General features: G+C 61.6%; 3 protein-coding genes and 1 long non-coding RNA gene across 5 annotated transcripts; 1 reads left to right on the forward strand and 3 right to left on the reverse strand.

Moving 5' to 3' along the window:
* Window positions 1-5292: 5292 nt before the first annotated feature.
* UBALD1 (UBA like domain containing 1) lies at window positions 5293-14048 on the forward strand. Its single transcript, XM_030002277.2, has 3 exons — window positions 5293-5523; window positions 11748-11807; window positions 12901-14048. Exons 1-3 carry the CDS (start codon window positions 5416-5418, stop codon window positions 13219-13221), a joined length of 489 nt encoding a protein of 162 aa, XP_029858137.1. The 5' UTR covers window positions 5293-5415; the 3' UTR covers window positions 13222-14048.
* A 454-nt stretch (window positions 14049-14502) lies between these two features.
* On the reverse strand, window positions 14503-16615 carry LOC121232624. The gene is made up of 3 exons (XR_005931455.1): window positions 16252-16615; window positions 15559-15923; window positions 14503-15412 (listed from the first exon to the last, which is right to left on the reverse strand). It is a non-coding gene; the product is annotated as an uncharacterized LOC121232624 (long non-coding RNA).
* Window positions 16616-16618: 3 nt separating this feature from the next.
* Window positions 16619-17851, reverse strand: LOC121232623 (uncharacterized protein C16orf96-like). Of its 2 annotated transcripts, XM_041120325.1 has the most exons (3): window positions 17606-17851; window positions 17068-17232; window positions 16619-16850 (listed from the first exon to the last, which is right to left on the reverse strand). In XM_041120325.1, the coding sequence occupies exons 1-3, from the start codon at window positions 17657-17659 to the stop codon at window positions 16728-16730; spliced, it is 342 nt and encodes a 113-aa protein (XP_040976259.1). In that variant the 5' UTR covers window positions 17660-17851; the 3' UTR covers window positions 16619-16727. The 2 variants fall into 2 exon arrangements, with proteins under 2 accessions (XP_040976259.1, XP_040976258.1); XM_041120324.1 differs by having other exon boundaries at window positions 17068-17851.
* LOC121232633 lies at window positions 17813-20667 on the reverse strand. Its single transcript, XM_041120371.1, has 5 exons — window positions 19515-20667; window positions 19133-19252; window positions 18599-18655; window positions 18339-18480; window positions 17813-17994 (listed from the first exon to the last, which is right to left on the reverse strand). Exons 1-5 carry the CDS (start codon window positions 19614-19616, stop codon window positions 17813-17815), a joined length of 603 nt encoding a protein of 200 aa, XP_040976305.1. The 5' UTR covers window positions 19617-20667.
* Between the last annotated feature and the right edge of the window lie 1527 nt (window positions 20668-22194).

Raw genomic sequence — 22194 nt, forward strand, 5'->3', positions numbered from 1 at the left:
ACAGGGGTGCACAGAGGGGATGTCCAGCGACACACCCTGCAGAGGGATGCACCTTGCAAACGGCGCGAAGGCAAAGCGGGGAGACGGAATTACGCTGAGGGTGCCCTGCCAGGCTGTTGTGCTCAGCCCCGGGAACGATTAACCTGCTGGTAGTTGTTTTGCAGAAAAGAGCTTCGTGCAGCAACACCACCATCATCCCCACCAGCCTCTTTTCCCCACCGGCTGGCGGGGCCCAGGACGTGGTGCCGGCGGTGCATCCCGCCGGGCACGGCTGGTCCCTGCTGGGATGGGGGTGTGCAGGGAGCCCACAGCCCCGGTGGGCCGGCTGCGGCAGCCGTGCACCTCCCGGGAAGTTTGGCATGGGGATTCGTTATCTGGGCCAGTTCTCAGAGGTGGTGTCTGCTCCTGGGCGAGGCTTGCTGCCAGCAGCAGATGAAGACGATCGGCCTCCCCAGCTGCAGGGCTGTGTGATGCTCGCATGGGGAACCCTCTCCTGGGTTCCTCCTCTCACTGATAATCCACGCAGGAAAGCGCACGGAGGTGTCTGAGGTTCGGACATGAGAGCGGGGAACGACTGAAGGCTGTCTCGCATGCATGACGCAAGAGCCGGGAGGATGGTGTGGAGGAAGAGGCACAAAAGAGCACCCACCAATGTCCCAACACTGAGCCCTGTCCCCTCCGGCACCGAAGTCTTGCAAAGCTGCAGGGAAGAGCCCCCAGGCTCCGCTTGTTAAGGGAGGCACCTTCCTGCACACGCGCTACAGACAGGCCCACGCTCCAGAGGAACTGGGAACCCAAATTCCCAGCGGTGGAGTTGGGGACCCCCGGGAGACACGAAGGTGGCATATGTGAAATATCTTAAATTGGCCTCAGGGGCAGGGAATCAGCAGGGGAAGAGGGCTGGGGCGCAGGGAGACAGGACGCTGCAGAGAGCCAAGCCTGCCTGCATGGGAGGATTTTGTGATAGTGAGCAGGCGGTGGGTGGAATTTGCTGGTCGTAAACACAAACTAAAACACACCCGGCGGGAATAAGCAAACAAACCCGCGGGGAAACATGCTTCCAGCCAGTTATTACCCTTGCAGTTGTTGTGGCCACCCCAAGCACAGCAGCTCTGCGCCGGTGGGGCTGTGTGAGGCCCGGGCTGCGGGGGGAACGGGTGCTGGGGGCGAGGACAGAGCAGGACCGGACCTTGCTCTGCTGAGTCCCATGGTGCAGCAGGGCTGGGAAGAACAGGGAAAAGCCAGGAAAATAGCAATGGCCACATCCTGCCAGCAAACCACAAGAGTCGGCTACCCTGCACCTGGCACAGGGGAGACCTGGGCTCTGCCCGGCAGTGCCTTGGCAATAAGTGTGCCCGGGCGCTGCCCGTTGTGTCCCCCAGGATCCTGCTGGCACTGGAGCAACGGTGCCTCTTGCTCAACCAACCTCTCCATGCAAGAGTTTCTCGTGACAGAAATTGCACAGAGAGGGAGGAATGGAGCCTGCTGACCAGCAAAGCAACACCCGGCCGGTATGCTCTGCCCCGGAGCATGTCCTGGCTGCTCCCTGCCTGCATGGGCAGCTCAGAGATGCTCCTTGGTGCTGGGAACAAGCGCCCGGGCAGTACCCTGGCAGCAGCGAACTGATGCAAACAGCTCATGTGCCACCAGCAGCCCCAAACTGAGCACGGTGAACCCGTAACCCACCGTGGCCTCACCCTGCACACCAGCATCCAATCTGGGACTCAGCACAGGAGCAGACCTGGCATGGCAAGGCTCAGCGGCTCCATCTCCCCATGCCATGCTGGGAACCGATTGCCAGCCAGCAGCCAGTTGGCCGCGAGCACGGGGGTAAAGCAGAGTCGTGTTTGTACCACGTGGCAGCACGAGGAGGGGAATTTGCACAGGGACAGAAGACGAGGGTCCCTCTCCCTTCCCTCCCATGTCCTGAGCACCAAGAGCATCCTGCCCTTCCCTGGCCCAATGAGATGCCCGGAGGCAACCACCCCAAAGCTGTCCCCTGAGCTTTTTTGGAGACAGAAGCAGCCACCTTCCCTCTGCAGCTGCCTGTGCTGCTCACCGGGAGCCCGGCGCCGTACGGGTTAAGCGGGGAAGCCAAGAGGAGAGCCGGCGTCCCGGCAAGCAGCGGGGCGCTGGCACTGCCGAGCACCGGGGCCGTCTGGGGAAGCGGCCTCGGCGGGAGGTTTTTGTTCGTGCAAAACCTCCACCAGTGGGAAGGTCCCTCCCGGGCTGCACAGCTCTCTGGAGCTCAGAGGAAGCGGTCAGGCCCCCCAAGGGGGTTATTGTCATCTGGGAGGGCAGGGGCCTTTGCTAGAGAATATCTCCCTCAGGGCCCTGCTCGGTGAGACGTATGTGACAGGCAACTACAATAGCAGCGGCGTGCCAGGGACGGGCTCAGCCCTTCCGCTCCGAACCCCAGGGCCCAGAGCGAGCGGTGGAGCTGAAGGGCAGCACCTCCAGCGGACGGTGGCTCCTTTACCCCCACCCGGCCCGTGGGATGCGGGCACTGGCACACACAAAGGCAGGATATTACACCATTTGCCTCCTCCGTCCCTCGCAGGAGCTGCTGCCAGCAGCATGGGAGAAGGAGAGTGGGTGACTCGGGGCCGGAGCTGCTGCCAGCAGGGCACGAGGGCAGGAGGCCCTCCCTGACAGCCCCCAAAAGGATGAAAACACTCCCACGAGGTACGAGGGAGCCTGAAACCCTGCGTGCCATCATTGTGTGGCATGAGAGCAGCCAAGCTGGGGAGGACCAGGGTGAAACTGGGCCGGGGCTCCTGCCCCTGCGGCCCTGCAGAGCCCCAGGAGTGGTAAGGAGGCCTCAGCTCCTGCCACTGTCTTCCAGCTCGGCCATCTTTCCTGTTGGGCAAAATCCATCCAGGAAAAGGTGAACCTAGAGCCATTCTCCAGCACAATCTGGAGAAGAGCAGCAGGACAGAGGAGGGATCCTTCGGCTGTGAGCCCACCTCCTCTGCTGGCTCTCAGGGCTCCCTACTGCGCCATTTGCATGCTCGCCATCACCAAGGGTCATGTCACCATGTCCCAGACCCAGCTGGCATCAACTACATCGCTCCTTCCTACAAAATGTGGATGAAAAAGTAGTTCTGAAGCTCGACTTCAGTTAGCAGAGCATAACCCCGGGGAGCACGACTCCACAGAGCTTCAGCCTGGTGATGAGGCAGACGGGCCAGAGGGACACCCACCCTCCCACTGCCACACACATTTCTCCAGCTGCCACGACCTGCCCTTCAGGAGTCTCCTTGGATGTCTCTGCCAGGGAGGTAGCTATGACCATGCCCGTGTAAACAAGAAATTATGTTTGCCTGCAAATCTTCCACTCACCAGAGCAGCTCATCCAAAGTTCAGCTGTTCAGGGGTTTATTACCCAGTAAAACAAGTTGCTTTGTCTCAGTTGTCCCCTCCCCGGTGCTGTCACTCACTTTGTTTGTCAGGTACGTGTAGAACAACAAGGTTCAGGAGCCCTGGAGACTACACGCAGAGTTACTCCTCACCAGAAGGAGTGGCAAGCCCATGAACTTTGCCTCCCTAAACACTGCCCTGCTCCAAAGGGCTTGCAACCCTCCCTGAAAGCCCTGCTGAGCCAGGGCCAACCCGTCTCGCTTCAAACATCCAACTGCAACATTTCTAAAAATGTCTGGTTCTCTCTGATTAAAATAATCCTTCAGGAGATTTGTTTTTCCAGCTGTATTTACACCTTGCTGGCTACAAATCTCCTCTTGCCACTTTCCTCTTGGGGTTGTCACAACCTTGTAAAAAAGACCGGTCACCGCTTGATGTGTCCCACTGCCACCACTGTACAGCTGTGCTCTCACTTTGATTTAGGCAGTGACACACATAGAAGGAGGAGGAGAACCCCCTGGCCCTGGGATCCTCCAAGACTGAGAATACTCTGCATGGTTACTAAAGGAGACACTGAAGACCGTTACGAGGCAGTCAGCTTTGGACAATAACGGGGCAATTTGTGTCCGAGCAGTGGAGCTTGCAAACCCCTCAGGTCAAACGCGTGACCTGCCTGAGCTTCAGCCGTTAATCCTCACGGCTCAGAAATATCTGCAGCCGTACGCGAAACGCCAGCCAGGGTCAGAGGTGTTAGCGAGCAAACCGCTCGCGGCGAGGCTAAGCCCCACACGAATTGCAGGAAAGAGCCCAGAATCGCTCAGGAAAGGTGGAGGAGGCTGGGAGCCTTCGCAAGCCCTGCGGAGCAGGCAGTTCCCTTCGTCTCACCGCGCTTTTCCCTTGCTTTATTAACCCCGCGGCCACTCAACCGCGTGCCCGTGCCTGCCTATCTTCCCCGGTACTTAGCAACACCATTGTGTCCCCCCCCCCGGGCGCTGCGGCATGGCCGTGCAGCGCCCGCCTGGCTGCGTGCTTTCATCTGCTATGGCAATGCCCTGCTCTCAAAGGATCCTTTCATGCCGCCGGCAGCCCCTCGGCACCTTCCAGAACCTTCCTCCGTACGTCTCGGCAGCCATGTCGGGAGGGGGGTGCAGGGACACCCTCTGGCCGAGGGACTGAGAGGAGCAGGTCTGCGGAGGGGACCGGGCAACCCCCCCCCCATCTTTTATTAACGCTGCCGGAGAGCCCCGTGCCGTGCCCGGGGCCGGCGGGCCGCCGTTCCCCCGCCCTCAACTCAGGCCCCGGGGCTGTGAGGCGGCGGCGGCTCTGCCCGGAGGCAGCTGCGAGGCGAGGGGCCCCCCGCGGACCGGGGGGGGGCACACACACGGCACCTCCGGGCCTGCAGGGACGACTTCTCCCCCCCCCCTCCGGTTAAACGTTACCCGCGGGCCGCGCGCCACCGCCCGCCGGGACCAAAGGGCAGCGGCGGCCCCGCCGCGGCCGTTACCCCCCACCCCCCCCCCCCCGCGCGCCGCGGCCGCTCCCCGCACGTCAACAGGAAACCGCACGCGGCCGACTGTAAACACCGCCCGCGGCCCCCCCTCCCCTCCCGCCCACGTGACCCGCCCCGCCTCAGCCCCGGCCCGCCCCCGCCGCCCTCTCATTGGGGGCAGCGGCGTTGTTGACCATATACGGTCAGGTACTACCAAGCCGCGGGAGACGGTTGGTGGGTCCGACGCGTCACTCAACGCGCGCCGGCGGCCGGCGGCCGCTCCGCAAACAAAGCGGGGGCTGCCGGGAGTTGTAGTCCGGACGGAGCCAAGGCGGCGCGGCGGCGGGGCGGGCGGGAACTACACCTCCCAGCGGCAACCCGCGCCCCGCCCCTGCCCGCCCCGCCCCTGGCGGCCGTCGGCGGGGCTCGCCGGGCGCCGTGAGTCAGTGCCCAGTAAACATTGGCGTGAGCCGCGCCGGCTCCGCCATGGTGGCGGCGCCGTGAGGGCGGGGGGCGGCGCGGCGGGCTGGGTGCGGCGGCGGCGGCGGCGGCGGGGGGCCGGGGCCATGGACGAGCTCAAGCACCAGGTGATGATCAACCAGTTCGTGCTGGCGGCCGGCTGCGCCGCCGACCAGGCCAAGCAGCTGCTGCAGGCGGCCCACTGGCAGTTCGAGGTGAGGCCGCCGCTCCGGTACCGGCCCCGGTCCCCCGCCACCGCCGAGCGTCCCCGCGTGGGTTTGGGCAGCGCGGGGAGGGTGGGGCACCCGGCCCGGCCCGGCCCGCCGTTGCGCTCCCCCCCCCCCCCCCCTTCCCTTCCCGCCCCGCGCGTCGGCGTGGGGCGCGTGGCGGCCGGCGCATGGCGTGGGCCGCGCTCTGCCCCCGCGGTGGGCGTGGGGGGGGGGGCGCGCGCGCGCGCGCGGCGGGGCAGGGCCCTGGTGCGTTCGCGTGGGGCGCGCTGCCCGCCCGGCCACGAGCGCTGAGCGAGCGTGGGCTCCACGCGGGGGGGGGGGGGGGGGGGGGGAGCCACGGTACGCGGGTGGGTGCAGAGCCCCGCTCCGGACCGCGGAAGGGTCGGGGGCGCCCAGCCCTCCTCCTCCTCCTCCTCCTCGTCCTCCCTCTGCCGCCCCCCCCGGCCGGCAGCGCTCCTCCCCGCCGCACCCCCCCCCCCCCCCCCCCCGCGTGGCCGTGGGCTGGAAAACCCCAGCCCAGCCTTTCCCACGTCCCTGCCTCGGAGAGTTTGAGTCCTCAGGCAGCCGGGGGAGAGGAGGCTTTGTAGGTCAAAGCTTTTCTAGCTCCAGACGCCTTTTCCTCTTGCTTGCGGGCAGGATACTCCGTGGCATCGACGGGGGTTAACGTCACGCGTGGGGCCGGGGTTGCGGGTGGGGAGCTCTGCAGCAGCCTTTCTGGGTGCTCTGCTCCTCCAGAGATCCCCGGAGCTAAAGCGCAGGGAGCAAAGCGGGGAGTGCGGCGGCTGTATCAAGCAAAGCTCTTGCTAAATAGGGCGCTTTTGTTGGGGGTTTTTGTGGTTTTTTTTTTTTTTTTCCTTCTGCAGCCCCAGCAGCTCTCTAGTCTGGAGCTGATGGATTTGACGCTAATGGCACCTTTGTAATTGAAGTGTCTGTTTTGTGATGCAGGAGGAGGTCTGAGTCAGTCTGGAGAGCAGGAGGTTCAGTTTGTATTCATCCCCGTGGCTAGGGCACCTCTCGTTCAGCACACAGCACGGCACGGCCCGGGTGGGTGCGAGCGCAGCTGGCAGGCCTCCTAGACGTTATTCGGGGCTTGTTCTGTAACGTGATGGCTGTCGGATGGATCGGGCATGGAGGCAGTTCATTGCCATGCGATCTGCGTGCAGTCACAGGATTTCCAGATGCTAAATCGGAGGCCAAGAGGCATTCAAAGCCAAGCCGTGCGTGGCCAGGGAGCGAGTGGGTGGGTGTGCGGGCATGTGTGGAAAGCCGAGCCGGTGTTCCCCTCTGCCGTGCCTGTTTAATTCCACGGTCTGCTGACAGGAGCACCACTGACAGTGGATGTGTTGCATGTGTAACGTGCTCTGGGTTTTGTTTACTAATACAGTTTGACAGTGGCCCTCTGGGACGGGCGGGATCCGCTTCCACCACCTCCGCGCGTGTCGCAAAAGAGCTGGGAACGGATGACAAAAGTTTAACTTTTCTTTCAAAAGGCTTTTTGCAGAACTTTGCCACCGTTTGGCGAGTTGCACAAGTACAAACAGCCGTCTCCTGCCGGCTTGGCACTCACATGACTCAGAGGAAGCTCGGCTGTAAACAAACGCGCTGCGATGAGCAGTTACCATGTTCCCACTCACTTTTGGTGCAATGGTCAGATAATTCCCTTTGCAAAATGGCCACTGGGCATGCCTTCTGTGGGGAGCCACGCTGGGGAGGTGTCATCTCCTGACTCCAGTGTGCTCTCACCTCTTGCCTCTGAAATTCTGAGGCTTTTGGTACTCTAGTGCAGTACCCGTTTAGTGACTGGCCCCACATCTGCAGCAAGGATAAATTGGTGGAGTTCAGGCAAGTTCAGTGGTAATTTACACTGTCTTCACTCATAGTCTCCTCGGATTCAAAGTGCCGCTCCAGGGGTGTGGTGTGAGTCGGAGCGGCCCGCTTGCACCCTGGGGACATTGCATTCTGGTGTAAGACCACCACAAGGAGAGGTGTTCTGCACAGTGGAGCTGAGGCAAGCTAGGTGGCCTGGTGACAAGACAGCAGGGGTTGGGTTCACCCAGCTCTGTGCCTCTGTCCTGGCATCTGTTTGCCCTGCCCAGGACCTTTCCTACCTGGACACGTGCCCCGCTCGCTGCTTGTGGCAGCCAGAAAGGGAGAAGGAGCCTGGGGCTTTGGGTCACTGGCAGGAGGGAGAGGGAGGCTGCTGTGAAACGCAGACACCTTCAGGCTGGTGGGATGCTGATGTTTTGGGACCATTTTCCTGGGCTTATGCTGCTTTGGGGCTGCTCTGGGGCCATCTGTGGCTGGTGGGGGCTGTAGAGAGGGTTTGCTGTGCACAGGGTCCTCCGAGCCCTGACAGACCTGGAGTTTTTCTGGGGGAAAGGAACTCAATCCAGGACAGCCTGCGTGAGCTGGATGGGAGGTCGGGAAGCTGTGCCGGAGATACAGCTGCCTTCGCTGCGGCGTGAGCAGATCAGAACCTGTACCGTACTAAGGGGTCTGACAAGAATGCCATTTATTTTGCGTATGCTCCATCCCCGGGGGAATGGGGCAGCTTGTGGGTAGCAAGTGGATTGCCTTTCCCGCTCACCATGACTCCACTCTGTTTCGTAGGGACCCAGGGCAGGCTTTCTTGTGGCGCGCCCAGTGTAGTTTGCAGCTCTTGCAGTGCCGTGAGCTCTGCTGTGCTTCCCAGGGACAGCCGCTGTGGGTGCCAGCAGGGATGGCGGTGCCAGCCCAGCCCTCTGGCAGCTGGAGCAGTGCCATGGCTGATCAGAGGGGGAGGTTTACAGGCTGAAGAAAGTGACTTGGAGTGTCTCTGGGTGAGGGCTGGCACTCGGCCTCTGGGGCCGCAGGTGCCGGCTTTTTGGGAGAAGCCAGGGAGCGCAGCAGGTACCTCCACCACGGCTGGAACACGGCAGGCTACCAGGGAGACATTTCAGAGTTTGCAGAGTCTCATTTCGGGCTGAGTGGTGGATCAGGCTCCTTCCCAGGTAGAAGAGTATTATTTGGCTTTGTTATGTGTTGATTGCCCCTGGGGCTGCTTGGGAAGGATAAGAAGACATCAGCTTTAAAAAAACCCACCCATTCCTTCCTTTTTCCTGGTGTTAAGTGTCGGTCTCTGTTCAGTGTAGTGAGGTTGTGTGTGGGGAACAAGAGAAGGAGCAGGTGTCTGGCTCTGCCCGCTATGTTCATGGTTGGATTTCCACTTCCTCTTCTGATTTATTTGTGTTTTATCGAGCCCCTTTCCCTTTGTGGCTCAAGGGCAGATTGCCCCCAGGGCTGCTCTAGCGCTGTGGGCTCCCTGCTGCTGGATCCCCTGTGCTGGCATCCAATCCCCAATGCTGGCAGCTGCTGCAGTTCACACATGCAGCGGGGAGCGGGTGCGAGCGCAGCTTGAGCAGCGATCGGCAGGGGATCAGGCAGCACCCAGGGTCCCACCTGAGTGTCTGCAGAGGGCTGGGTGTCCCACTCCACCAGGCTGAGCTTGTTCTGCTCAGCACCCAGGTCTCCTTGCGTTCGGCCCCCCACCCAGCCCCTGCAGCCATCCTCCCTCTGACTCGGTCACCACGGGCCTCTCTTGGTGCCCTGGCAGGGTGTCTGTGTGATCCACCTCCTGCGAAGCTCCTGGTTTTGCATCCTTGGTGGGGGGATGACGCGCAGTGGCCCGGTCGCCCGCTGAGCGTGGCCAGGCAGCGGGTGCGGGGCTGTCTTGGTTCCACTCACACCCAGGGCAACACGGGCAGTGGGGCCTTTGGTCCAGGGTCAGGGCTGAGCTGGTACTTGGGCACCTTCTCAAGCAGAGGAGCCTTAATTGGCTTTGCTGTTGCACCGGTTGCCCCTGGCACTTGTGATGCTGGCTGGAGACCAAGCGGCATCAGCAGCTTCGGTTACGTGTGTGGCCCTGGCACCCCGTGCCACCGAGGGGATGGGTGTGCGGGCCTCTCGCCCACCTGAGTTGGGGCTGCTGCAGGTCCTGGGTCCCCCTGGGAAGTGGCAGCCATTCCCTGCGGGCAGTGGACATTGCGGTGGCCAGAGGGGTTGCTTCTGCCATGCTTGGAAAGGGGCAGATGGAGGGGAGGAGATGCAGTGTTTTAGGCAGAGGGGCTTGCGATGGTGGAGTGCTTCCTCCACCCAGGTCACGGCTTTCATCCTAGCTTTATCAGGGATTGGTGGGTGGCTCGGGGACAGTGGGGACCTTCTCTGCCCCGATCTGCTGATGGCACAGTCCCAGATACGAGGCCATTTGGAAAACAGGAGCACAGAGCAGATTTAATCAGCTTATGGTATCTGGCTGTGCCCACACCTCTGCCTGTGCTTCCCGTTCACTGTTTCCTCTCTTTCTTATCACAATCCTTTCTGTCTGAGCGATAGGGCCTGTGGGTGTTGACATCAGACCTCACCCAGGACAAAGGGTAGCATGGCGATGGGAGTGTCGGTGCCTCAGAAGTGTCCGTGTCTCCGTCGGCCATTTCCTTGATTCACAGATGTGTGCTGGCCTGTTCAGAGCAGGTCTCCGTGGACACGGACCCTCTTCCCGCTCTGTGGCCGTTGCTGAAATCTGGCAAGTCCTACCCGTGGGTGCTGAGGACTCTCAGGTCACAGTCTGGCTGGCTGCAAGGTTTGGGTGCTGTGTTATTAAACACAGCCAGAGAAATGCAGCTATCGCGGGGAAGAGCCTCGCCAGCCCAACTATTGCATGCTCCCCCCGAGGTCTGGGAGCTGCCAGCCTCTAGAGCAGCAATTGCTTCCCCCACCCAGGTCTGGATTCCTGTTTTGTTTGCAGGTAATGCTCCTGGCTGCCACCTGGTCTGGCCGATAGTTTACTCCCGTTTAGCCAGGAAACCAGAAACGTTGCTGCGAGCTGCCGGCACCGGCTCCCCAGCTCCCCCAGTGGTGCGAGCACAGCCCCTTCACCTTTCCAGGGCCTGCCAGCCTGGGTGTTTGGGGACAGAATAGTTTTCCATTGGATCGGTGAACGGAGCTCACTTGCCATCGTTCATCCCATTCCTGCATGGGATACAGGAGCGTGTGGCTGTGGCACCGGGTCGAGGAGTGTGTGTGGTGGTAGGACCGTGGCTACTGCCGTTGCATAGGGTTTGGTACAACCTACCTCTGCTTTTTCTGGGTGTTTATAATTTTTTTTTTTTAAGCAGCTTGGGTAACCCGTCACTGGCTTGCAGGAAGGGAGCAGTCTGGGGTGGTGTGGCAGTGCCTGGCCGCAGCCCTGTGCCTCGCACCCCAGCTTGTAGACCTGCAGGCCAGGCTGCCCCGGGGAGGGGATTGAATGGGGGTTGATGGGGGCTTTTCCTCCAACCAGAACTGAATCCAAACCAATTCTCTAACATTTCTATCAAGTCTGATCTGCAACTGAATCAAAACATTGTTTTCTAGCCCTAACTCAGTTAAAGCCTGGCACAGAACAGGATTCAGCTTCGCCTTCGCCTGTCCTGCGTCACCCCAGCCCCACATGCCCCCAGAGCTCCCACTGCCTCTGCTCCTCCCAAGCCTGGGCTGGGTGTCTGCCTTCCTGGCCAGCCCGTGCCCCTGACGCTCCCTCCCTGCAACCACCCTTGTCCTCTCACATGCCTTTGGCATGTGACATTTACTGGATTATTACTGGTCTGAACTGGAAACTAACCAAAATTATGTCAGTCATAAGTGTACCCTGCCTGTGACTGAATTGGAAATGCTCTGGTATATGGGGTGGGCTACCTGTTGCAGCCCCACCCCAGGGATCTCCTGGCACAAATATGGTGACTGTGATCTTTTCCTGTTAAGGACATGCATCTAACCAGTTCCTGCTGGGCTTCCCCTGCTGGGTTTGGATTTGGCTTCCGTCCTCTCCCTGCACACAGCAGTTGCTGAGCATTGCTGTGAGTTGTGAAATGCCTGCTGGGGTCCGCTCCAGCAGTGGCTGCTTCTCAGCAAGGAGCACGGTGATCCCGAATATGCGTGATTGCTGCCTGCCCCAGTGCAAGCAGACGGCAGGCGCCGGTCCATGCTTGGGGACGTGGGAGCAGCTGTGCACAGTGCTCTCCGGTGCGGGCAAGGGGACTGTGGGCATGGTCCAGCCCCCCGGGACCTGTTTCGGATCATCTTTGGGGTGTTGCAAAGCCCTGCCGTTGTGCACAGGAATGAGGTGGGTGCCCAGCTTGCGTGCTGGTGGTAACGTAATCATCTTTTTTTTTTTTTTTTTTTTTTTCTTGCAGACTGCTCTCAGTGCTTTTTTCCAAGAAACAAACATCCCCTACAGCCACCACCATCAGATGGTAAGTGCTTTCCCACCTCTTCAGTGCTTGCCTGGGGCACAGCACCAGCTGGCGGGGGCTTTGGGCTGTTGCTGATGCCCAGCTCACTGCTTCACAGCTCAAGGAGTGCAGGCTGGGAGGTCTGGATGGGCGCTGCCAGAGCTGCCTGCTAAGGAAAGTTTTCCTGGAGAGCTGCTGGGGGTGGCATAGCCTGTCCTACGCAGTGGGACAGCAGGTCCGGGAGAACCTCAGAACCCTACAGAGAGATTGGGGCTGCTCCTCAGAGAGGGATGGTCTGACAAGATGATGCTTTCGGCATGGCCAGCAGTCCAGATCAGCCCCAACATGGCAGAGAGAGGCTGGGGGGATCCTGGAGCACTGGCCCGTTGTAGGCTCTGTAAACACAGGTGCAGATATGTGCATGCTTCCTGCCCCACAGCCCAGCCGCACATGTGAGTCCTCGTGTGCTTGTTGGAGTGACTGAGTGTGCAAACCCCTGGAGCCTCGCCGGAGCATGCCTCTAGTACAGCATGCACAGTGTCTGGATGTGTGTAAAGACAAGAGAATGTGCACATGCGTGGGGGCTGCCTGCCTCCGCTCTCTCCCATCTGTCCCCAGACTCGGTCCCTTAACTGTTGTGCCCCAGTAGCCCGTAATCTGCTTGGGCAGCTGTGTCTTAGGGATTTGCTGGCTGCTGTGGCCTCATTTGACTCTCTGGGACAATTGGGGATTTGGAGCGTGCAGTAAGCGTGCAGAGCAAGTGCCTGGCAGGGCCTGGGCACACCCAGTCTCCCGTGGGGTGGGAGCTGAGCCTGAGCCTTGCACCCGTTGAGCCAGAAAGCTGCAGGGCCAGGGTGGCACCAGGGTTGTGGAGTAGAGGGGGTCCCCACCTTGGCTGGGTGCAGCAGGGTCCAGGAGCTCTCGCCACACATGAGTCTTCAGAGCCTTAAATAACTGCTGCTTGCGGGCAGCATCGTCAGCAGAGCACGGGTCTGGAAGCTCCGTGTGCTGCAGCAGTGGGGACAGAGGGGTCTTGTGCTGGGCCCTGGTGGGAGGCAGAAGGTGGAGACCCCCCCGCCCCCCACACGCCTGACCCCGTGTTTCCTTCCCGCAGATGTGCACTCCTGCCAACACGCCGGCCACGCCGCCCAACTTCCCAGACGCCCTCACCATGTTCTCCCGCCTCAAGGCCTCCGAGAGCTTCAACAGCAGTAGCCCCGTGGCCTCCATGGCGACTTCCCCGCCGCCCCCGGCCCCGCCGCTGCCCCAGCATGGGGCCTTCAACCCCACCTGGCCCGCAGCTTCGCCCCCCGGCCAGCAGCAGAGCATGTGGACTCCGGCCCCCTCGGCGCAGCCCGCGGGCTGGCCAGCCGCCGTCTCCCAGCAGGCCACGGCAGAACAGAAGGCTAACGTGACCATGGAGGCAGAGAGATGAGGCCGCAGCGGAAAGCGAATGCGGCGGGGACCCCTGCCTATAAATATATATATATTTTTTTTCTTTTCCCCCCCCTCCCCGAAGAGGAGAGGAACTCTGCTGCCAGGGTGTCTGGCAGCCGCCAAGACACATGAGCAAATAGCTGCCTTGCATGGGTTTGGTTTGAAGTAGTTTTTACTTGTCCTCGAGCTGAACAGAGCTCCCCAGAGACAGCGGGAGGCTGCGTGGGATGCAGGACCAGTGCTGGCCTCTGCCTGGGACCCCGCCACTGCCGGGCTCTTGGGGAGGGAGCACCCCCTCCTCTCTTGGGACACCGGAGTTTGCATGCGAGTGACATTTACGGAGGAGGTCCCTTCTTCACGGTCCCCTGGGCCACCCCACCAGGCAGAGTGGGATGTGCCTGAGTGTTTCCCCCCCTCCCTCCCTTGGTCCCACTCGACTGGGTGCGGGGCAGACACCCCACACAGCTTGTTTTTGTAAGGGGGGGGAGAGAGCAAGGGCTGTTCTGCTTGGCCGCAGCCTCCACCCCGCATGCGCCGTGCTCGCTGGTGAGCAGGGCTGGGGGACACCGACTCCCGGGGGGGCGCCTGGCCCCTCACCCAGCCCCGGTGATGGGGAGCAGGGAGTGAGCCACGGGTGGCCCCACCGGGCCAGCACATGCTCCCCTTGCCCTCCTGGGATGGGGTTTGCCCCGGGGCTGTTTGCATGACACAGTGTAACCCTAGAGACTGGGATGGTTTTTAACCCCTCTGTTCTTTTCTCCTGGCGGCTGGAAGTCTCTCTGGATGCGCCGCAGCCGCTTGCAATACATGCTCTTCTGCTTTGAACCCGGTGTCTTTGCTTCGTTTGCAGCAGTGGTGGGACACAGGGAAGGCTGGCCTGGGCCTGGGGTGTTTCAGGATCCCCTCTCCCAGTGGCTCTGTGCGTGCTGTGCCTCCGAGCTGGGGCTGGCCACATCTCCGCTGTATGTGCGCTGCTCCAAACACCCTGTCCCAGCAATGCAGTGACTGCCAGCTGCCTTTGGCCAGGTGCATGCCAGGGCTCAGCTCTGCCCACTGCCCCACCGCATCAGCTGTGGTTGTGAGACCCCACCAGGAGCAGGGGCAGGCTGATGGTAGGGCTGCAGTGAGACCTCGGTCTCCCTGCGGGACACCCACGGGTCCTGGGTGTCTTGCTGTGATCTGGCTCCTATCCCCTTTTCACTGGATAACAGGGGCCAGGTCCCTTGGAGGTCACCATCCCTGCTGAGCCCTCTCCCCAATGAGGCTGTGCCCCTGCATCCCTGTGCTCACCAGTCAATAATTAATTTCATTCTCTTACTTGTGTTGCTAAAATAAACATGGTAGGAGTGGTGGTTTCACTCAGGCTGCCTCTTGTACAGCCTCAGCAGAGGCTGGGAGCAAGGGCTGGAGCTGGCGCTTGTGAGCTTCCCTGCGTGGGGTTGTGTTGGAGTTGTGTGCCTCGGTCCTGCCCCACCGAAGTGGACTGAACCAAGCTGGTGGCATCTCCAGCGAGCCAGGGCCGTGGGGCCTTGTGTTCCAACTGTGGTGGCCTGAGCACATCAAGGCCAGCGTGGAGTCCTGCTGGGAGTGGGGATGGTCTGCGAGGCAGTGGGTGTGCAGTACAGAGCCCACCCAGGGGAGACGGAGAAGGGATCTGTCCTCAACCTTGGAGGGAGGCACCTGCCTGTGAAACGTGGTTGAAGCCACATGGAGACCTGGGTGGTAGCAAGGGGAGCCTGCGTGTGACTGTCCCAGGGCCACCAGGACCCATGGGATTGGAAAATCCAGGGCCAGACCACAGACCTGAACATCTGACTGGTCAGAGAGAGCTCGCAGGGACATGGCACAGCCCAAAAGCGTCAGGCTCTGCTCGCCGAGTCCCCGGGGACGCCCCATGCAGCCCCTCGAGCCCAGGGCCTGCGCAGGAGAGGCGGCAGAGGAGGGAGCATCTTTATGGCCCGCGGTGTTACCCCACTGCAACGAGCGGCTGTCGGGGCAGTGGGACTCCCACTCTGCCAGTCCCTGAAGGCAGGCAGCACAGCCCTGGTGCGCCTGCCCACCCCCCCCCTCCAGATCCCCGCGCCATTTCCCAGCCCCCTGGCCAGTTCAGACACCTGACGTCCTGCTGCCACCCGTGGCAGCCTGCCACTGGTCCCCTGCGGAGCCTGTCTTTGTCCGCATGGCAGCACCTGCAGTGCAGAAGGACGAACAGCCTTGCATGGGGCACGACACCCCCAGCAGCACCCCTGGGAGGCCCCTGGGGAGTGCTCAGCAGCAGGCTGAGCCCCACCTGGTGGGGCCGGTGGCCTGGAGGACACCTGGGACAGGCATTTACATGAGTATGGGGACATGCAGCGGCTGCCGTACTTGGGGACACGGCACATCTTTCCTGCAGCGTGCCGGGAGCGGGGCTGGGGGGTCTTTGTTGCTTTGGGGTGAGAAACAGAGACGCTGTTAGCACAGGGCGATGTAAGGCTGCTGATGGCTCGGCCCCAGTGGGGCTCTGGGCCGTCCCAGGCACTGACGGTGGGACATGCCATTTCAGGTGGCTGTGCAGCCTGGCTGGAGCTAACGTGGTGCCCCCGGGGCTGCTCCCTTACCTGGGAAGTCCGCGTCCACAGCGACAGTCCTGTTGGCAGCCTGCGAGCTCAGCCTGCCTTTGTGGACGATCCCATTGATGCCCAAAATACCCACTTCTCCCTAGAGGGAAGAGCAGCCGGTGAGGTCGGAGGCGCCCCGAGGCTGCACCCAGCCCACAGCACTCCCACCATCCCAGCCTGCGTGGGCTTGGTGGGTTTCCAGAGTATGGGGATAGGAGCTTACGTTCTTGCAGACAAAGCCTGCAGGGTCTCTGCAGGGACAGACGGTGACGAGGGAGCTGGAGGCGGACGGACAGTGGCCCAGCAGGACTCGCAGGGCCCTGGGTGGCCCTGCTGCTCCCTTCACTCTCCCTGGGCAGGGAGCACCTGCGTTACCCTCCCACCCAGGGAGAGGGACCCCAAAGGGAGAGGGAGGGATGCGGTGGCACCTGGCAAGGCTCACCTCCCCGCTAGCCGCTGTGCCAGGCAGTTGGAGCCGCCGGCGCTGGCTGGATGGGGCTGGAGGAGCTGGTTGGCCTTTCGGATGGTCACCAGGTGCCTGCAGATGAGGTTGTGAAGGCAAAGTCAGGCAGTGGTCTCTAGTGGAAATGCAGCGGGGGGGTCTGTCCTGGGGGGGGCTGCACACTACTCACGGCGCTGGGGCCAGGGCCAGGGGCCTGTCAGAGGAGATGCACTTCACTGGATCAAAGAGCTGCCTGCAGCACAGGGGCAGCTGCTCAGCGCCCCGCCGGCACCCCAGGGACCACGCGAAGTCCCATGGGTGGTCAGCACCCCACGGGCAGGGTGGGACAAACAGGGTCTGGATGAGACAGACAGGGCAGGATGGGACAGCATAGGAGGGGATGGGGCAGTACAGGAGAGGACAGAAGGGGATGGGGTGGGATAGGGTGGGACTTGGTAGCCCTCACCTCTTGAAGCCGGCGGCACGGTTGGCACCGCGGCAGGGTCCCTGGCAGAGGCACTGCTGGGTGAGCCTCCACACCTGCTCCAGCTGTGCCTGCAGGGGAGCCAGTGCTGCACAGTCCAGCTGCAGGGAGGGCAGGGGATCTCGTTGGGACACCAGGCCCATTTCAAGGGATGCTGTTGCCTCTGAGGGACATTTGGGACACATGGCCAGCCTTGGCGCAAGGACCGTCATCTCTTAGCATTGGCAGATTCAGGGCTCACCCTCCCCACACAGGGATGTGCTCTCTGGCCTGGTGCATTCCTCTATGCCCACCACCCTCCCTGGGTGACATTGCTACCTTGGAGGCCATCTCGCTGAGGATTTTCTCCAGGCCTTTCTGCCTGTCCTCGTCCAGAAGAGACATTCTCTGCAGCAGCTCCTGCATCATCTTGCTCAGCTGGACCATGGCATGTTGCAGCTCCTCCTGGCTCGCTTTCGTCTCCGGCGCAGCCTTGTCTGCTTTCTGAGGGGGGCATGGTGTCAGCCATCCCCTTTGGACCCCCAGCCCCGCCACGATTCCTGCATGCGTTTGCTTGCTCACAACACCCAAGCCCTGCTCCAGCAGCGTCTTGCTCATGGCTGGGTGCTCCGCCATCCTGCGCAGGCTCCACACCTGCCACGTGCCCCCGGCCAGCTGCCCTCCCCTCTGCCTCCCTTGGAGCCACTCGCCATCGTTCATCACCAGCTCCACCAGCACAGCAAGGCCGCAAAATCCTGGCACACTGAGCTGCTTCGGAGTGGGGACGCACCAAGTCTGGGCAAGCCTGTACCCAGCCCGGTTCAGACACCAGCCATGGCACAAGTGGCTCCGGTGCTGAGCCTGGGGCTGTGCTCACCCGGGTGTCCTTAGTGTCACCCCAGAGCCGCTCCGCAGCTTCCTGCAGCCTCATGCACTGCTCCTGCAGCTGCCGCACCTGGCCCAGCACCTCCTTGCCGAAATCCAGCCCCTGGGGAGGACTAATGTGGCCCTGGGTGAGAAACAGGGTGGCTGCAGGACTCAAACGAGGCAGGGAGGTATGCTTATGGGTGGCCCCAGAGAGTGGCTAGCAAGGACATCCTGAGAGATGCCCCAGTGCATCCCCGTCAAGTGGGGGCCCTTGGGCAGCCCCCCCCCCCCCAAAGCCTGGGCAGCTGGGCATCTTCTCTCCTTCATCCTGCGGGTGCCTCATCTCGCCTGGCATCTTCTCCAGTTGGGCAGCCATGTCCTCCAAGGTCCCCAAGTCGTCTGAAAACAGACACCAAAGCTTTGCTCCAGGCAGTGCCAGCTCCTGCAGGCCCCCAGCACGGTGCCGTCCCAAACCCAGGTGGCTTTATGGCTGCAGAGACCCCCCGGCACTGCTGCCAGACCCCAGGTGCAGCCAGCACCTGAGTGCCACGGAGGGCAATGACGATGTCCCTGCCAGCCATGCCAGTGTGGCTGGGAGCAAGGCAGAGGGACGAGGGGGCTGCAGTGGCTTGGGGACCCAGATGGGATGGCTGAGTGTGGCCCCACCATCCACCAGTCCTGGCAAAGGTCTGGTGGCACAACCCGGCATGGTGGCCCGGCATGGTGGGGATGTCAGTGCTCACCGTGCTGCTGGAGCTGGCTCTCGTGGTGGCTGACATAGGTCCCCATGGTCCTATGCTGCTCCAGCAGCCAGCTCAGCCTGCATGGAGCTTTGTGGGCCAGCTCCTGCGAGGCCTTGGGACCAATGTCCTGGCAGGAGAGCTTCTGAAACAAAACAGCCCCTGAGGTTTTGCGGAGAGAGAAGAGCCCTGTGCTGGCCCGGAGCCAAGGGTCATTGCCAGCCCCCAGCAAAGAAGCCTGGCACCTGGGAGCCTGCACGTACCTCGCCAGCAGGGACCCCATAGAGAGAGCTCCAGTGCAGCTCCCGACGCACCTCTGCCTGCAACCAGGAGAGAAATCAGCCCTTCTGCCCTGCTCCAGGAGGGGAGAGCCTGGGCAGCCCCTGGGATGGGGAGGAAGATTCCCAACCTTGCCCCTACCCCCAGTGCCATCCTGTCCCCAGTCCAGCAGGTCTTCCAGGGCCTCAAAATCCAGAGGGTAAAATCCTCTTGGCACTGCAGGAGGGACAAGAGCAGTGGAGGTGGCCAGGACACGGGGGCACCCAGGGACAGATGCCTCTGCTCTGGTGGCTGGGAGGGTGACATGGACGCTGCCAGAACCTTGCGGGGCCAGATGCTCACCCAGGCAGGTCACCGCAGCCATGGCAGCCCTTGGGAGTCTTGAGTGCATTTTCCATAAGGATTTCCCGACCCTGGACAGCTTGGGGACAGTCCCAGGGACTGGGTGCTGACCGCCTCTGTGCACAGTGCCACAGACACCCACTCCCAGCCCCTCTGCCAGGGCTCCCCCCACTCACCAGTTGATCCAGGATGCTCTGCAGGAGGTGGCTGTGCTCGTTCTGCTGCACCGACTGCTCTTGCACCTCCTCCAGACCAGCCTGAAACAGAGGCATCGGGGGGTTCTGCATCTGCAGGGGCTGGGAATGGTGGGGATCAGCATCAGCAGGGGCAGGCAAGGATTGGCAGTGCCCAGCCTGGGTCAGGGCTGGGCTCTGTGGCTGCAGGCAGTGTCTATCCCAAACCACTGGACCCCAAGGTTGGCCTCAGGGTGGGAGGGAGCTCAAGCTCAGGACCTCATCCCTGTCACCCCATGCACCCTTGCTGTCCGTGCAGGTCCCCAGGGAGCCCGACCCCTCTGCCAAGAGCTCTCCAGCAACTGCCCCAGCTTTGCGCGTGCACCTTCTGGAAATTGTCCTTCAGGAGCTGCAGCTCCTCCTGGAAGCCCTCGATGGTGGTTTTCAGGGAGCAGATGGTGGTGAGCATCTTCTGCAGCATGTCCATGACCAGAGGAACACAGGTTTCGTCAGTGATGCTGGGTCCCCATGGGCTCCGGGGGACATGGAGAGAAGGGAGGCTCAGGTGTGCGCAGCAAGGACCGGGGGTGTCTCTGGGACCCAAGAGGGCTGCCACAGCATCAGCCACATCTGGCCATGCCCATGGGGCTCCCCCAAACTGAAGTGAAAGATGTTAAAAGGTGACAAACATCCCACCTCCAGCTTCCTCGCCCTGGCAAAGTGCTGTTGCCTTTTCCCTTTGCTCTGTGGTTGTGCTCAAAGCCACGGTCACAATGTGTGAGATGGGACTGGCCTGGGGCTGCCAGGTCTCACAGAGGATGAAGAAGAGTTGGGTTTGCTGTGGGCCAGCCCCATGCTGCCTGTGGAGATGACAGCAGGGCACAAGGCTGCCACAACTCATCCTTGCGCTGCAATGTGTGGCTTGAGCAAGGAAGATGGCTCTGACGTTACATGTTGCGTTTCCCACTTAGAGTCAAAACTTGAACAGCCAAATAACTTGAACTTGTGCCATGGCAATGCCTCCCATGGGGTCCTGCCTTGGCATGGGGACAGCCTGCCTGTGAGGCAGCACCGCTGTCACCCGCAGCTCAGCCATTCGCTGTGCTGCAGGGAAGAAAGGAGAAGAAAAGCCTGCCAGGGATGCTGCCGCTCCTGCCAGGGGAGCGGGGGCTGTGTGCTGCAGCCCAGGGTGACCGCAGCCCCCAGGCACAGCTGCCAGGGCAGGATGAGACCCAACAGACCTAAATCTCAGAGCAAGTATCACCGGAGTCCCAGGGGCAGCTGAAAAGTGACCGAGACCACCTTTGGCCAGTGGCTGTGTTAAAATACTGCTCTTCTTCAATTAGTCCCCGCAGTGGAGCTGGGGCCACCGGAGCCAGAAAGGTGCCTCCGCGCTTTGCCGGGCTCCCTGGTCCTGGGACAGCAGGTATCATGACATGGCCACGTCACTGTGTAGGGCAGGACACTGTGCAGGGCAGGATGCCACCCAGAGCAGTACATCGTGTAGGGCAGTACGTGGCATAAGCCAGGACACCATGTAAGGCAGGGTGCTTGTGTGGGTGTGATGGGTTGACCCTGGCTGGTTGCCAGGTGCCCACCAAAGCCGTTCTATCACTCCCCCTCCTCAGCTGGACAGGGGAGAGAAAATATAACAAAGAGCTTGTGGGTCGAGATAAGGACAGGAGAGAGATCACTCACCAATTACTGTCACGGGCAAAACAGACTCAAACTTGGGGAAAATTAACTCACTTTATTACAAACCAACCAGAGTAGGGTAATGAGAAAGAAAACCGAATCTCAGAACACTTTCCCTCCACCCCTCCCTTCTTCCCGGGCACAACTTTACTCCCAGATTCTCTACCTACCCCCCCCAGCGGCACAGGGGGACGGGGAATGGGGTTTACGGTCAGTTCATCACACGTTGTTTTCTGCCGCTTCATCCTCCTCAGGGGGAGGACTCATCACACTCTTCCCTGCTCCAGCGTGGGGTCCCACCCACGGGAGACAGTCCTCCACGAACTTCTCCAACGTGGGCCCTTCCCACAGGCTGCAGTTCTTCACGAACTGCTCCAGCATGGGTCCTTTCCACGGTGTGCAGTCCTTCAGGAGCACACTGCTCCAGCGTGGGTCTCCCACGGGGTCACAAGTCCTGCCAGAAAACCTGCTCCGTGGGCTCCTCTCTCCACAGATCCGCAGGTCCTGCCAGGAGCCTGCTCCAGCGCAGGGTTCCCATGGGGTCACAGCCTCCTTCAGGAACCCACCTGCTCCGGCGTAGGGTCCTCCACGGGCTACAGGTGGATATCTGCTCCACCGTGGACCTCCATGGGCTGCAGGGGGACAGCCTGCCTCACCATGGTCTTCACCACGGGCTGCAGGGGAATCTCTGCTCCAGCACCTGGAGCACCTCCTCCCCCTCCTTCTTCACTGACCTTGGTGTCCGCAGGGTTGTTTCTCTTACATGTTCTCACTCCTCTCTCCGGCTGCCGAATTCTGCCTGTCCCAACTTTTTCCTTCTTAAAAATGTTATCACAGAGGCGTTACCACTATCACTGATGGGCTCGGCCTTGGCCGGCGGCGGGTCCGTCTTAGAGCCGGCTGGTATGGGCTCTCCCGAACACAGGGGAAGCTTCCAGCAGCTTCTTACAGAAGCCACCCCTGTAACCCCCCCCGCTACCAAAACCTTGCCACACAAAACCAATACAGTGGGGCAGGATGCCACACCAGGCAGGACGCTGTATAGGGCAGCACATGGCATAGGGCAGGACCCCGCGTAGGGCAGGATGTGGCACGGGGCACAGCCTGCTGTGACACTCTGTAGGGCAGGACCGGTGAGCCAGCAGCAGGGATGCGGCAGCGTGACCGGTGCCCTGCCGAGGATGGCTTCTCACCTTCGTCATCCCCTCCTCAGTCGCTTCCATCCTCTTCTTCAGCCGCACCATTTGCCACTCCTTGGCGGCTGCCCTGCCTGGGGCTGGCAGCTCCGCGGTGTCCGGGGGCCCGCTGGGCTGGCTCGGCTGCCCCTCGGCCCTCCCCAGCCACGGCCGCCTCTGCTGATGGAGGCAGCA

The sequence above is a fragment of the Aquila chrysaetos genome, chromosome 25 (assembly GCF_900496995.4).
Source record: "Aquila chrysaetos chrysaetos chromosome 25, bAquChr1.4, whole genome shotgun sequence".
In the NCBI taxonomy this organism is placed as follows: domain Eukaryota; kingdom Metazoa; phylum Chordata; class Aves; order Accipitriformes; family Accipitridae; genus Aquila; species Aquila chrysaetos.